At 43.7% G+C, this 16609-nt stretch overlaps 1 protein-coding gene across 1 annotated transcript in view; it reads right to left on the bottom strand.

The window, feature by feature from the left end:
* Positions 1-229: 229 nt before the first annotated feature.
* The window catches only part of RPA1 (replication protein A1), a 44330-nt gene continuing 27950 nt past the window's right edge, over positions 230-16609 (bottom strand). The window contains exons 7-17 of the mRNA XM_043903360.1: positions 15705-15837; positions 14175-14277; positions 12877-12945; positions 12532-12724; positions 11900-12039; positions 11343-11491; positions 8761-8893; positions 6317-6493; positions 5661-5768; positions 2675-2761; positions 230-1232 (exon numbers count right to left, since the gene is read on the bottom strand). Coding sequence (XP_043759295.1) covers positions 1128-1232; positions 2675-2761; positions 5661-5768; positions 6317-6493; positions 8761-8893; positions 11343-11491; positions 11900-12039; positions 12532-12724; positions 12877-12945; positions 14175-14277; positions 15705-15837 — 1397 coding nt within the window. The 3' untranslated portion in view covers positions 230-1127. The remainder of the gene's footprint in view (positions 1233-2674; positions 2762-5660; positions 5769-6316; positions 6494-8760; positions 8894-11342; positions 11492-11899; positions 12040-12531; positions 12725-12876; positions 12946-14174; positions 14278-15704; positions 15838-16609) is intronic.

Genomic DNA, 16609 nt, shown 5'->3' with positions numbered 1-16609 from the left:
ATCATCAGCATTCCGGGGCACAATGGCTTTTTGTTTTTGGTGTTTTCATTCTTTTAAAGATGTATTTCAAGGTTGCAGACATTACGAAGAATGATCTCTATGCTTTGGATTAATCTTCGAGTTTGTAATGAATTAACATCTCCCCCAAGTGAACATTTATTATGAAGGCTAATTAATTGCTTTCCAGTTACAAGAACCCTTTGCATTCAAAGAAAGTGGGATACATAAGCAGAGAATAAACTGTTTATTAAACAAGGCAATGGCAACAAAGGGCTTCTCCCTTCAGAATCCCTTCTATTTAATACAGCTTTAATCAAGAAAAGAAAACATACCAATGCAAGAAATATGTACAGGTAGAAAAGGCGTACCAACAGAAATGCAACATTAATTGAAGGGGAGACGAAAGCAATGCTTTGTAGTTGCTGGGATGTCTCTAGGGGACAGCAAGTCAATGCTTATCAGCCTTCCTCAGAAGAGACCATTTTGATTAATATCAGACCCATCTGACTCAGTCTATTAAACCCTGAAGGAAGGATATTCTTCAGATATAAAAGATATGACTTTGATTAATAATTCTACCCTATTGCCATTCCAGGCATTAACAACTGTGTGGCCCCTCTAGAAAAGGAGCCTTTGAAATTGAGGAAGACAGGCTTCCTAAAACACTCAAGTTCCTCCACAAAACCACTTCTTGGCGCTCCCCCTTGGGAAGGGATCCAAGCTGAGAAGGTGTCACCACTGGAGAAGCGGGAACCCAACTTACATAATTTATTTCACTGTCTACAGATTGAGGGTCAATTACTCGTGACATAATTCCTGGTTGAAGATAATGAGATCTTAGTAAAACTGACAAAAGCCTAGACAGGGAGTGAATGGTACTACGGTCCGCGCCGCTGACCCCGAGGTCTGACACAGTTTACACCACAGCCCCGTGAGCGTGTTTCCCTTTGCTGCCAGTGGATTCCCAGGTGTGACGAGAGGCAATGGCTTGGTTCGTGGCAGAGGGGCGCTCTGCACTGCTGTGGGTCAGGGCGGGGATGGGGGTGCAGGTGGAGGTCGGGGGTGGTGGGTGGGGGATTCGCTTTAGCCCTCTATCCACAAGCTCCTGCCCCATCGGCAGGCTCCTCTCACATCGCCGCGTTCCTCCTGATGTTCATGACCAGCCTTCTGCCGTATTCTCTGTAGTCCACAGGCTTCACGTCCACCACCGTGGCCTTAATTCGAGACTCATCCTTTGAAAAGAGAAGCACTATTTGTGAACGAAGAAACGCCTGTGGCCATGTTCCTGGTTTCAATGATCCCAACAGGAGAAAGCACAAAGACATGCTGGGTTCAGAGTCCCGTCAAGCCAGTAAAGAAGCTGTGATGACGAGCGCTCAGGGCAGGGCTTCTGGTGGAACAAAGGCCTCCCTTCCACGCAGGCCCTTGTACCCGTTCCTCATGGTTCCAAACACTCAGAAACCTAGACTCCAAGTGTGATGGACCGTAGAGGGCTCTTCAAGTTCAATCTGTTCTCTTTACAGAGAGAGAAACGGGAGCCCAGAGGAGACAGTGACTTGCTGAAGACACACCGCGGGCTCCATGAGCAGGCCAGGGAAGAGGAGATGTGCTCGCGGCAGAGGCTGAAGCCTGCCTTGGCCTGTCTCAGCCCCGCGAGAGGCGACCTCACTGCCCTTCACCTCCCCTGTCCATGTCACACGGGGACCGAGCCACCCTTCCATCCCTCCCTCTCGACCACCCCCCACCCCACCCTGATACCGTACTGCTGACTTTGAGAGGCACATTTAATGCTCATAAAACCAAAACACAGCTGTTAGCAGGCATTAGGGTTAAGGCCTGACAAGAAAACAGAATGAGTAAACCCTGAAACAGCAAAGTTTTCTGAATTCTCCCGTCGCCCGTTCACTAGGTTGGACAGTGCCTTCAGAGGCAGGCTGGGGTGAGGCCAGCTCAGGGCCTGCACAATCCAGCTCTGTACCTACAGAACCCAGTCAGATTTCTAAGCCTGGCTGAGCGCAGAGCTCTGAGGCTGAACTGCCTGTGTGCAATTATCAGCTCTGATACTTGCTAGCATATGAATTTAGGCAAGTTACTCAATTCTCCATATGCCTACAGCTTTTCACTGGCAAAACGGGGGGTAACAATACCTCCTCCACACAAGGTTACTGCCAGCATGAATGGAGACAAGGTATGCATGCAAAGGGTGTGGAACAGTATCTGGCAGATAGTAAGTACTCAATAAAGGCTGTTTTTTCATGATTTTACAATTGTATGATGTTATGAGCAATTAAAGGAATTTTCAAGGTAATTTTAACCACATGTGGTCTTTCTCTCATATACTGATTTTAGAACCCGAACCATGTGGAAGATGTGGGTCCATTTTGTCAGGACACAAACCAAAATCCCCCAGGTTTAACTGAAAAGGCCACACAGCATGTTTTCCTTGGATGTTAATACTGGACAAGAGCCTTGGTCTGTTTGCTCATTAGAAAACAGAGCTGATAACAGTACCCCAATGTTGTTGTGACTCAGTGAGTAGTAAACGCAGGGTGTTAAGTGTTGGGTCTGGAACACAGTAACCAAGGAACTGACAGCTAACGCTGTAATGGGGTTGTGGGTGACCAACAGCTGTTCTATGCTGCTACCCTCACGCACCACAGGTGACGTTACTTACATTGTAGGTCTCCAGTTTGACCCTGATCCTGAACGTAAAAGATCGAAAGTTGGCATTCTGGAAAACTTCCTCAAATGCTTGCTCGTTCTGCAGAAACAAAATGTAAAACTGTAGGAATGGAAACTACCAGATCACCTGAAAATATCTGTATGGTTTCTGAAAAGACTTGGAGGAAAATCTCTGAGAAAATGATCACCTCCCAGTGGCTTGAAATTTCTTAGGAATGACTAATATATAGGTGACATATCATCGCATAAAACTCTTTAGATAGAATTTTATTAAAAATTAAAATATTCTACCTAGAGTACTCAATTTCATACAGACAGAAAATGGAATGATGGCTGCCAGGGGCAACAGAGAGTTAGTGCTTGATGGGTACAGAGTTTCAGCCGAGGAGGATGAAGAAGTCCTACAGCTGGATGGCGGTGGCAGCTGCACAACGTGAAGGTATTTTAATGCCGCTGAACCTGCATACTTGGGCTTCCCTGGTGGCTCAGCTGGTAAAGAAGCCGCCTGCAATGCAGGAGACCTGGGTTCGATCCCCAGGTTGGGAACATTCCCTGGACAAAGGAAAGGCTACCCAGTCCATATTCTGGCCTGGAGAATTCCATGGACTGTACAGGCCACGCGGCTTCCCTGGTGGCTCAGACAGTAAAGTGTCTGCCTGTAATGCGGGAGACCTGGGTTCAATCCCTGGGTCAGGAAGATCCCCTGGAGAAGGAAATGGCAATCCACCCCAGTACTCTTGCCTAGAAAATCCCATGAACGAAGAAGACTGTAGGCTATAGTCCATGGGGTTGCACAGAGTCAGACCTGACTGAGCAACTTCACTGGTTCACTGGTACAGTCCATGGGGTCGCAAAAGAGTTGGACATGACTGAGCGACTTTCACTCACTCACAATGATAAATTTTATGTATATTTTATCACAATAGAAAAAAACTGAAACACTCTTAGGAAACACATTTCTAAACTTTCAAAATCTGTGATGGAATAGAGCTGAGGCTCAGAATCTTCAGAACAAATTAAGAATGGGTGAGGACTCAGGAAAAAAGTTCAAGTTGTCATATATATATTATTTCAGCCTCTGGATTTACAGATGTGGTAAAGTGAAGAAGGCAGGAGAAGCAGGCAAAGGTTAGGGAAGAAGTTTAAAACCCACAGTTCTCTCTCTCTTTTTTACTGGCCTCTCAGATACTATTTGATTAAGCTTCTGAATTAAGAAAATAAAAAAGTCTGGTAAACAGAGGGATTAGAGAAAGCATTTTACACAAATATGCATAAAATAAATGTACAAGAACTTTTAATAAAATTAATAGTTCATATCAGTCAAGTATTATTTGCAAGCCACTTAGAACATGAAAATAGCTTTGCTATATATAGAATTCTTTGTATAAAGGTTACTATACACACACAGTCCTCAGGCTTTTGGGTATGTAAATAAAACAATGTGTTAAACCTTCAGAAAATTGTACCAGCTGCCATCATTCTTTCAAGATTAGTGAAAGCATGGAGCGCATACTCCAAGAATATTATGATTCCTGAGGGGAGAGTTTCTATATGTCCTCATTCACTGGCAGTAAAACCAGTCAAATGTAATAAGCCCATAAAAAATCCTGAAAGGCTGCCTCAAGCCTTAAAAGCTGATATGAAAATAGAGGACCAGGCAAAACAGATAAAAGATACCATCATACTTTAAAGTCAATTCCAGTTATTTCTGTAAAAGGGCTTGTTGGGATTATTTTCAGAGAGCTCATGGACAATTTCAAAGAGACAAAAGGGCAGAGCTAAATGAACAGAATAGAAGACAGGAAAGAAAAAAAAAAACACACACCAAAACAAATGACAAATCCTTTTTTGCTACTGGCTTTTACAAGTATCCTAACTGATTTGAAGGACAATAGGGGAGAAAAATCTATAGACAGATACTAATTTGTGTGGCCCAGAAACTATAGCTTTTATTGGTCTTTATATGTTTTATCTGAGCAAACATCTTTCTTAACTTTAGGATAATTAGTATCTAGTCCTTGAATTAAACAAAACTACTATGTGAACATACTCTTTTAAAGAAATGAAATGGAGCAAGTGACCTTAGAAAGAAAGTTACTTTGTAAGAACGCATCTGACAACATAAAATAAGCCCATACCTTATACGTGAATTTAAACCAGGATTTGACTCAACTTTTCAGAAAAGTGTTTATCACTTTAAAAAGGCACATCGAATAAAGAGGTGGTACGGATACACAATGGAACGCTACACAGCCATAAAAAAGAATGAAGTAATACCATTTGCAGCAACACAGACACAACTAGAGATTATCATACTAAGCAAAGTCAGAAAAAGACAAACACCACAGAACATTACTTACATGTGGAATCTATTACATGTGGAAAATATGGCACAAATGAACCTATCTAGGAAGCAGAAACAGACTCAAGACACAGAGAACAAACTTATGGTTATCAAGGCGGGGTGGGGGAGTGAGTGGAGAGGAATGGACTGGGAACTTGGGGTTGGTAGATATAAACCATCACATACACAATGGGTGGGTAACAGGGTCCTACTGTGAAGCACAGGGAACTATTCACCATCCCATTATGGCGATGGGGAAATAATGGGGAAACCGTAATGGACTTAAAGTTTATTATTACAGACTCAAAAAAAAGAAGTATCTGGACTTCAGCTTACTTCAGAAGATACTTCCAGATCTCAAGTGACTGCAGGCACACCAACTCTTAGAAACAGGAGGAGAAAGTGCTTTCTACTTAGAAAGTGCTGTTTTTAAAGAATTTTATACACATTACTTCATCACCTCATTGTAAACACATCCAAGGTGGACACAATTAGAATCAGATGAGCTCTCACAGTCAGCAGTGAGAGACGCTATACAACACCCACCAGCAATAGACCAAAAATCATCAGAGCAAAAAGAGTTAAGTGTTACAGCATGGGAACTACTACAGTAATAACAGAGGACATGGCCGACCTTCTCCTTTAACTCCCCGAGATAAGCAGTGCTTTGTCCAAGGATGGCCTCTGCAGACTCCTGGAAACACGTGACCCACTGATTCTCTTGAAAATCTGCAATATTGACCTAAAAAACACAACTTCACATCATTACACCAAAGAAATAACAAAAGGAAGACACACTAAGGAGACTGAGAGATTGACTTTTTCCACTCGTTAAAAGAGTTTCTAGGGAAAAAAGCCGATTCCACTAAATAGCTATGTTCTTTCCAAAGAATGTAAAAAGTTATCCAAGAGAGAAGTTCAAAATGTTAAGTGTGGATCACAGCAGGAACGTGATGTGGTGTGGACGTGTGATTTCAGTTCTCAGGGGAGATACAGCCCAACAAAAATCGCCTTCAGATGCAGGATCCGGGCACACTGGACTCAGTGGCCCTCCAGCTGCAATGGCCTTTGGACTAAAGGTTTTGAATGAGCCTCCAATGTGTTCTGCATTTTAAATCGTACACCCTTCAGTCACCAGGAGGCACTCCATACGACGGCTCTTAGTCACTGCTGAGCACCCCAGGCAATCTGAAAGCCTGAATTAAGAGACAAGCTAGTCTCCACAGTGCCGGGAGCTTCGCAGGAACTCAAGAAACACCAGAGCGGTCCTTGTTCACCCATTCTACTCACTGCCAGAATCATGCGGTACTTGAAATTGGGGAATTCACTGTCACACTTCTCGCAGCGGTACAATCCGTTCTGCTGGTCAATCACTTTCTTGTTGCAATCCTGAGTTGGGCAGGCCTGGTACATACAGTTTTCTTTGCGAAGATACACCACGGTTGCCACAGAGCTAAAATAGTCAGGCTTCAGGAGAAAAGAGTGATGTGAGGCAAAGAGCACAGACCAAAGTTCAGGACTGGACTTGCCCTGACATATGAGGGCTAAGTATTTGCGTATTCTCACAATGTGATTACAAGGGATAATTCATTCTATAGTTTCAGAAGTTACTTGTGCTGACTACAAAATCTAGAAGTTCTAAAGCATATTACTCCTTAATAATAAAGAAGTTAATTTTAAACTGTGCTGTGCTTAGTCGCTCAGTCGTGTCTGACTCTGTGACCCCATGGACTAGCCCACCAGGCTCCTTTGTCCATGGGGATTCTCCAGGCAAGAATACTGGAGTGGGTTGTCATGCTCTCTTCCAGATCTTCCCAACTCAGGGATCAAACCCAGGCCTCTTGCATTGCAGGTGGATTCTTTACTGTCTGAGCCACCAGGCAAGTCCTTAATTCTAAATTAGACTAAACTAATTAATTAAAACTGAAACAGACTATATGAAAGGAAAAGACTTCAAGAGATCTTGATCTCGTTGCTCCTGTTCCTCTGCCCCTCTGAAGGTCACAGAACCAGGAAATACAGAGCAACACAGTGAGCTCAGACATAGTTATCTTCAACCGCTCCTCCCGTGTTAAAAACAATACCAGTGATTTCAAGCATCTAGATTCAACTTTGTCTTTGGTCAACAGCATTTTCTGTAAAAAGCCAGACAGTATCTATCTCAGGCTTTACAAGCCATTGGGTCACACTCGCCCTGCTGCTGGGGTGCAAGACCATCCACAGACAGTCTAGAGGTGAGAGCGGGTGGCTGGTTTCAATGCATTTGTATTTACAATAGGCGGCAGGCTAGATACGGCCCGTGGGACCCCTGGTCTAAGTCATCAAGTTCAGTAGAATGCAAAAAGACTGAACAAGCGCCTTCCAAGTGGACGCGTCACTGCTAAGTAAATGTGGCAAGGACTAAGTCACAAGCGCAGGCTTTCTGTTGCTGCTATTTGCTTTGCCTTTTAACTGTCATGGAAAGGATACAGGATGAATAATTTGGGGGGGGGGGGGGCAGTTCCCTCTGGGTGTACTCTGAACTCAGGGCCAGATGAATTCTCACTCTAAAAGGCTCTTAGAGCAGCGGTCCCCAACCTTTTCGGCACCAGGGACCATTTTGGTGGAAGACTATTTTTTCCACAGACAGGATGATTCAGGCAGCAATGTGAGCAACAGGAAGCAACCCATTTCCGGCTGTGTGGTCCGGTTCCTAACAAGCTGTGGATCAGTACTGGTCTGTAGCCCAGGAGCTGGGGACTCCTGTTCTACTGAAGGGGAGTCTTCCAGGAGAATGCCTGAAGGGTTTTTCTGTATTTCCCGGTAAAGGCCCAATTCAAAGTGGGACTTGAAAGTTTGGGTGTGAATAGGTACTCTCTAGGCCTGATTCCTTGTTACCTACTGTCTACCCTTATGTCTAAGAAAGAAACTGGTTGACAAGAAAACCCAGGATGACAGAGATCTGTCCAATGTTTAAGTCTCAGGACATTGTGTAACAGCATTATGAGTTGCAGTCATTGACAATGATGGATAAGAAAGTATTGTGGAATGAGACAGTAAGGAATAAAAACCATATTGTACAATATGAAAATAATAAAGCAGGAATTACTGGTTGTGGGAGCATAAAGGAGAAATAAATGATTTAAATCTTGAACTGCTGACAGAATACAGATGCAGAGCAAAATGGGGGGGAGGGGGTCATTAAACACAAACATTGAAAGGGAAGTTGCAACTCCAGTCAAATACCAGTCAATTCTTGTCAGAGAATTCCAGGGGTGCTCAGCCCCCAAGAGGTTAGTCCTCTATAGCCAGTGAGGGTACACGTGAATCACTCCATGTCTGACACTGTAACTCACTAATGCTCAGTGTGAGCTGTAATCTCAAAAGCTGCCTTTCTGGTCTGCAGGCATTTCAGTTTGCAGGAATAATCACAGAAAAGGAATATGGACCTGAACGCGGTTCATGTTAATACACAACTTGATTACTACTACTTCGTTAAGATCCCTCTAAGAACTATACAACTCTCTAAGTCAGAGCTCTGAGCATCTTTTTGCCTCAACTGACCTGAGGGATATAACATACTCCTATTAGAAAGCATGGCTCCCTCACTCTGGCTGGCATCCTCAACCATCACCCAGGTAAGAATCATAGCTCTGGATTAAGGTCTAACAGCTGGTTATCAGAAACGGGATCTGAAAACTCATCCTCTTGCACATTCTACATGCTTTTGTGGAGAAAGTTAGGAATGCAAATACCTTGTCGCCTTGGCCCAGGTTCTCCGACTTGACCTCATATAAAGTTTTCCAGTTGGTGTTGCTCCCACCTGCTCCTCCACTCTTTAGATCAGAGATGGAAATGCCATCTAAGGCTTGTCCTTCTGAGTCAAACCTGAAAAACAAAGAATAACAGGCACTTTATATGTATATTGAATGTGATACTTGTTTCTATATGTCAGGTACAGACTACTTGCTCCCCACCCAACTTTTCACAGGTCATGGCCAAGTGGGGCTGAGGGTAGCATCTTCCTCATTATATCTCAAGTCTACTGAAGAAATGGAGTGACCTCTTTTAAATCTCAATTGCTCTGACGCCTCCCAGTGGTCATGAAAGACAGTGCCAAACTACCACAGAACCTTTTCTTAAATTAGCCTTGCTATCAACACAGGCCAGATGGCCCAAGTGCCTAAAAAAACAGTAACCTGGAAAGTCAACAACAAAACAAGCAACAATGGAGAGCCCTGGTGTAGTTCTTTGGGCTACTGATGCTCATTCTTGCTCAGCAGCTGCATTTTTCTCATCGTTGAAAAGTACCAGGCTAGAAACGGACAGTTGACATATTTTAATGGGGTAGCAAAAAATGTTCCCAGATCTTTTAAGACTGGTATAATTTCAAAAGATTATATAATTCAAAGTAATTTATTAGAAGGTATTTACCTGTTTCCTTGTAGACTGACCTTCTTAGTGAGATTTTACTTATGCCAAAATGGAAGTTGAAATTAAATTATGTTGAATTATTATAAGGTTGATCACATTATCAGCTAATATGAAGGAAAGGACACGCAAGAGGAGTGTCAGAAACACACTTGTGTCAGGAAAGAGGCAATCTGAGATTAAAAACACACCAATGTCACCCAAAAGGAGGATAACTAAAAGTAACCACATACAGAAAATGCTCCATAAAATGAGAGCATGGGACAGAATGGATGCTGCCCTAAGCTGCAGACAATTGCCTTTTTGTTCAGTCAGGTAAGCGGCTAAATTCGTCACAGAGGCACAGCAAGGTCCGTAAATCTGTTTCACCTCGACTAGCAACACAAGTTTACAGTTTCAAAAACTCCGAAGAGATATTTGCCAACAAAGACAGCTCATCAGGAGTCAACAGAGCAGGGACAGAGGCAGCCCTTCTTAGAGCAGAAACTCCACACTGCTGCAGCCGAGATCCAGACACCTCCAGACCTTGCCGGCGGGGGCGGGCGGACACACCGGGCTTCTTTCTGACCGACGCCAAGCTGCCTTATTCAAGGGACAGACATGTTTTTTCATGTTGACTGGGATCACAGTGATCGACAAGTAAACTATGAAGACCTTAATGTGGGCAATTAACCTGCAGTCGTTCGCCAGAGCCTGATGGGAAATCAAGCAGTAAGGACAAACCAAAGCCGTGGTTCCTTCCGGTCAGCTTGTTAATGAATGGACCCTGCGCTATGCAAAGCCAGCTAGCAGAAAAGCTAAACATGGATCCACATAGATCACATGCACAAGGCTGGCTTAAGCGACATGGTCATGCCAGTAGATGTGACACATGTGTCAGTCACTCAGTCATGTCCACCTCTTTGCGACCCCATGGACTGTAGCCCACCAGGCTCCTCCTCTGCCCATGGGATTCTCCAGGCAAGAATACTGGAGTGGGTAGCCATTTCTTTCTCCAGGGGATCTTCCCGACCCAGGGATCAAACCCAGGTCTCCTGCATTGCAGGCAGATTCTTTACCGACTAAGCCACCAGGGAAGCCTTAGATGTGTCATGAAGCTATTCAAATAGTAGTGCTACTGGTTCACATTAAGCTCAAACAAAAGTGGGGAATATGTAATACGAGCCAATTCTCTAGTCACTCAAACCCTAAGACATGGTTGGAAATCAACACCCACCTACCCCCACCCTGTGACCTGCAGCTACACAAATTATAAGCTTAAGCAAGTTCCAGAGCTTTTTTTTCCCTGACCACATCAATGCTTGCATACCAGGTTTCAGTTTGAAGTGCTCTATTGAGGCAGAGTTTTAACACCCTAAATAGCTAGACACAGTGAGGAGATTTTAGTAGGTTCTCCTCATTCCCTGAGTGCTTTGTGAATAGCAACATACTGCCCACAAAAGCCCATTGTGCCCACCGCACTCGATCAGAGTGTGAATACACACTAGAAGATGCGATCGGCACCGGCGTCTAGACAGAACAAGAACGCCTACCCCCCCACCCCGCAGAGACCTACAGCTTTGAGCCGTGAAATGAAAGACACCTCCACTCACGGAGCTCCAGCACAAAGCTGCTACAGCCCGTCTTTACCTGCTTCGCAGGATCAAGGTTGGCGGGCAGCGCTCCTGTCCTAATTGCTCCCTGTGACTCTCCAGGTTTGTCATGGGATTACAGGTTTGTCAGTTTAAGGGCTTTAGAACCATCCTCTCAGAAGGCATAATGCCTCCAAGAAATACAAGAACTGCTCCATTTAGTAACAGAGCCCTCTGCTTGGCAGACAGATCACATGCTGATTGTAGGAACCAAAAGAACCAGTTCTTCTCCAAAGGTTCAAACAGCCCCTGTGTTGAGCCCCATAAAAACCTACCATCCACGAAGCTTATAGGCCTCTGGGATGTCAGGGTTCACAATGATGGTGCTTGAAGACAGTACAGAGAGGCTCCGTCCACCAAAATCAGAAACTCTGGCTCCTTTGATGGCCATCACGGGTTGTCTAGAACCATCAAATTTATCAGCCTGCATAACAACACAAACAACAAACAAACAAGTGTCAACAGCAGGAAGAACACAAAGTTTTTTTTATAAAAAACAAAGAAAACAGCCAATAGTAGAGTGAATGCAATAAATGCTACATGGGCTCAATACAAGATAACCTCACACACAAGAATCTGCTCAGAGATGCATCAAAACTAACCAAGAGTTAGAGGAAAGAGCAAATTTCACTATGTAAAACCTAAATCAGAGCAAATCTCACAGAAGTAAATCATAAAAGCTTTCAAATATTCCCCAGAGAGCCCAAACCTTCATGAAGAAGGGTCTACCCAGCCGACATGGCCAACGCCCCACAGCTCCCGAGGCAAGACCACCACCCAGGAAGCTCTTTGTGTCCCCCACACACTCCCGCCACTCAACGCGAGCACTTACATCATCTCCCCACAGGGTAGCGTTCACCACTTTCCCTGACATATCCATCAGATAGATATTTCTCTTCGAGACTTCTCTGTTGTTAGACTTCACTATGATTTTTGTGACATCTTCGTAGTTCTTGCAGATCCCGATTATATCTAAGACACAAGCACAGTGTTTTAGTAAGAAATGGTCAAGGGTTTCCCTGGTGGCTCAGGGGTAAAGAATTCGCCTGCCAATGCAGGAGACAGGGGTTTGATCCCTGGTCTGGGAAGATCCTACATGTTGCAGAGCAACTGAGCCCATGCGCCACAACTACAGAGTCTGTGCTCCAGAGCCCGTGAGCCACCGACTACTGAAGCCCGCATGCCCTAGAGCCCGCGCTCTGCAGCAAGAGAAGCCACTGCCAGGCAATGAGAAGCCCACACACGGCAACTAGAGAGTAGTCCTCACGTTCTGCAACGAGAGAAAAGCCTGCACAGCAATTAAGATCCAGCACAGCCAAAAATAAACAAAATTAAAAAGATGGTCGAGGCTCTCGTGACAGCGCAACCAAAAGTGAAACAGCAAGCACTCGTCTCATGCCTCCCCCATGTGTGATGCAAACGAGACTAAAGATGGCCACTCTTGGTTCTCACGCACAGACTTACCTACAAGCGAGTCTTTAGATTTGCTCTCCAGGTCGCCAATCCCTGTGAAATCAAACTGAACTGTGGGTAAGTGATGACCGTCTTCACAGGGCATGACAGAAGTTTCACTGTTGAAGGTCATCTCATAGTCATTTTTGACGGCTGTGAATTGTTTGTTGGCGATCTTCAGGGTGCCTTTAGAGAAGTAATAGACCTGCAAAAGAAGCCAAGCCATGGAACGTGGGATGTGCCATCAAATCAGGTATAAAAAGCCTTCACCATCACACTGCTCTCCAAAGGACAGCAGTCCCCACGTCCCCACCCCATCACTTGGCCGTTTCTGGTCTAGATGCCACGCTGTCATACCTTGTTCACGTCAATAAGGGGGAAAAACTTGTCCGCTTGCTCATTGAAAGCAGTCGCTCTGATTTCACCCTGCAGAAGCGTGTGAGAGAGAGCAGCTTAGAACTATGGAGCTCCAGTTTTGCCAGTGAAAAACGGGACACTTTGGTGTCAAGATGACATCTTTGAAACAGTAGCACAGTCAACAGAGAAGACACATAGTTCACAGTCACACATTCAAGTTATTAACTCCAGCGAAACAATCCAGGTTTAACTAGCTGATCCCCATTATTGGGCTTCATTAAACCTCAAGTTAGAAACCTTTAAAAAATGTATTTTGAACATGAGTGACATTACTGAAGCCCCCAGGGAAATGTGCTGGGCCACCGTGATTCACCAGCTTCCCCCGCGTTTGCACCGATCAAGGAATTACTTCATACTTGAGAGTCACTGCCAAAAATGTTAAAATAAATCATACTTTCAGGTTGCTTGTGATTGGATTTTCACTTGTATTTTCCTGTCAGTCAAAATGCTACAGATGGAGAAGAAACTTAAATTAACAGCTGAATTTTTAGCCACCTGACAGATGAGACCAATAACTTGGTTTAAAAAAGTTGGATTCTGACACAGTCAATACATTGGTGGTGTTATCCCATCTTCAAAAAAAACAGAAACAAATAAAAAAACAAACCAACTATTTTTTTCTGCCTCTTAGAGGTCTGAACAAATAGGAAATATACAGCCATTTGAAAAGAATGCCTGAAGTATACACTAGGGATTATAAGTAAAATGAATGGACAGAGATATAGCATGACAAGATGCTTGTCGAGATGCCACTACTTGGATTGTTCATCTCTCCATCATGGTTTGGTTTCGCTTACATGAGGCACAGGAAGTCTGCGCTGCCAGAATGCAACTCACGCAAAACCAACCGCTTATCACTTGTCAAGGCCGCCACGTGCCCTCTGTTGTGGCCCAGGGCTCCGAGCGGCTCCCAAGGAGACGTCACCTCTTGGGGCTTTGACTAAGCCTCCTGGCAAGTCAGACAACGTCTCTGATTTCCCCTGCCCGTGAGGCTACTCACATTTAGAAAACCAATGTCAACTGCTATAAATGCTTCCATCTGAGACCAAGGATTTTACTTACGACTTAACCCTTTGCCCTCAGACAGCATCAGAAGATTACAAGAGAGGAAAAACAGCAACAAGAAGCATGTTTCTTCTTGGCCTACTGTTATCCTTCACCTCATGGGCCTGCACAGAGGTGAGCCCTCTGTTTCCCAGAGCTGAGGACTCCTCTTTCCCCACCCGACAGATACTCACACTCTCATCAACCAGTTCTATGGAGAAAAGCTTCCCTTCCCCTCGGGAGTTGCTCCAGGTACGGATCTGACTTTTGTTGGTGACACGAGCACAAATAGTCCACCTAAAAACCAAAAATGGATAATCTTAGTGTCGGGAGTCTTACTTGGGAAAGATCTGAAATGTTCCCTCCCTATTATCTTCTTAGAGTCTTTCTTACCTTATGCATATTCTATTTTCCAGGGGAAGCTGTATTTTAATCCAGCTAATTAAAACCCCAGGATGACATCCAGGTTTGACAGTTTATAGAATAAGCAAATAGTAAAACACACAAGGTTATTTAACACTGACTCATTCTCCTGTCAAATAAGTAAATTTATAAACGCTTTCTCTTCTCCAAAAGGCATCACCAAGGCAACACTATCCCCTTAATGAAAGGTTCTAAGCTAGAAAATGCAGTAATACCAGCAATTATATTTTGCCGCTATTTGCAATTATAGGAACTGATATAACTGATGTCAAACTTCTGTCTCACTTCCAGCGCACATGGAATGTAAACACAAGGGTATGGAACATGGTGTTGGTTAAGCCACCATAAGAAAACACTCTCAGGCACTATGATTTTAGACAGAAGCCATCAGAAAGGTGGGGGAGGCGCAAGGTCTGACATCCAGTCCTGATGCCCATCCCATGTGTAGCTACTGGACACATTAGTTACCCTACTCGTCATTTCACAGGGGAACAGACCTTCTTTACATTGCCAAGAACTGAAGAATAAATAAGTAAATAATATCTGAAAGAATTCTGAAAAGAGCACTCACTAATTTTCAACTGCTAAAATTTTTAATGGAAAGAAATCATATAAAAGAAGTATCTGTTCAGTTTATATGAATACAGTTGACACAAACACACAGATTCTTTTAAGCCAACCAAATTGTAGTAATAATTTTTGGACTGAAAGTCATCTATTTATTTGATGAGAAAATGAAATGCCTTCTGAATTAGAACAAGGATTATTTTTACTCATAAGACTATCAACTAGTTTTTAAAACTCTGCTGTTGCTGTTTAGCCACTAAATCGTATCTGACTCTTTGCAACCCCATGGACTGTAGCTCGCCAGGCTCCTCTGTCCATGAGATTTCCCAGGCAAGAATACTGGAGTGGGTTGCCATTTCCTTCTCCAGGGATCTTCCCGACCCAGGGACTGAACCCACGTCCGTATCTCCTGCATTGGTAGTCAGATGCTTTACAGCTGAGCCACCTGGGAAGCCCCTCTTAAAACATTAAATCTTTTAATTTTCAAATTCTTTTAAAATGAATGAAATTCCATAGGCTATGGCTGATTGCTCTTTCTGCCATTATTTTATTACGAAATAGTTAAAGGTTGCCACAATTTGTAATTTCCTCCCCTTCTGGAAAAAAAAAAAGAGAGGAAACCTATTTTATGTGTGGTAACCCTGAAGTTCACATATGAGTAACTCAAGAGTCCATAATAACCTCTTATACTCTTTTCTAAGTCCCTTCTAAATTTATTCTATGAAATAACTCACTTGGACTGGTACGGGGTAAGGCTGGCGATGGGTACCACTTTGGCCTGTGTTCCCCCAGAACTGTTCATTTGGCTGGTACTGCCAACTTTTCCAAATGTCTTTGAGGCACCAAAAGCCTTAGATGCAGTGGAAGCTTCAAAATCAAATACAAAGAAGGACAATCATTATTTTATTTAAATTTTATGGTAAGTTTTCTAAGAATTCTTAATTTACGAGTGACATCATACAAAGTGAGAAGCCAAGTTTTTCCTTTTAAATAATCAAGAGATGTGGAAATCAAACAGAGACTGAAACAGGAGACTACAGTGAGGTCTAAAATGAAGGCTGGGTGTACAGATGTTCAGGACTGTTATCTGCTGACTTACATCCTGAGGTTGAGATAATTAGGGTAATGAATCCAGACTCTGCTATTTCAGACTTGAATCTTTAAACTTTTCCCTTGTATCAGTAGGCAAGATAATGGGTTGGAGAAAGAAAATAACCTTGACTGAGAAGTGAAGACAAGCCATTGGTTGCATAAAAGAAAGAGCAAGAAGGAAAGGCTGGGAATTAAGGGACACAGTGGGTGAACCATCTGAGGTGAAGAGTACCTATTACAAACAAATCTCCTCAAAACACCCCCAGAAAACTCCCAGCTCTCAACTGGTCTTACAGGAACGGATCATCTAGAATGAAGTTTATGGGATTGGGTTTAATTTGGAGCAAAGGGCAAGGAATCAGTCTTCCATTCAAGATGAACAGGGCGGGGGGACTGGCTATTGTGGCCCCTTCTTGCCTCCTTTTCATCCAAGCCTATGCATCTGTCTTGCACTTGGGAAGAATATGTCATTTTGTATAACACTTATAAGCAGACAAATGCCTTTACACGCATGCTGTTTCTATGAAGATTCACCCTCCAAGTTCAG

The sequence above is a fragment of the Cervus elaphus genome, chromosome 5 (genome assembly GCF_910594005.1).
Source record: "Cervus elaphus chromosome 5, mCerEla1.1, whole genome shotgun sequence".
In the NCBI taxonomy this organism is placed as follows: Eukaryota; Metazoa; Chordata; class Mammalia; order Artiodactyla; family Cervidae; genus Cervus; species Cervus elaphus.
Note: the sequence above shows the minus strand (reverse complement) of the source record. Positions and strands in the feature narration are given on the sequence as shown.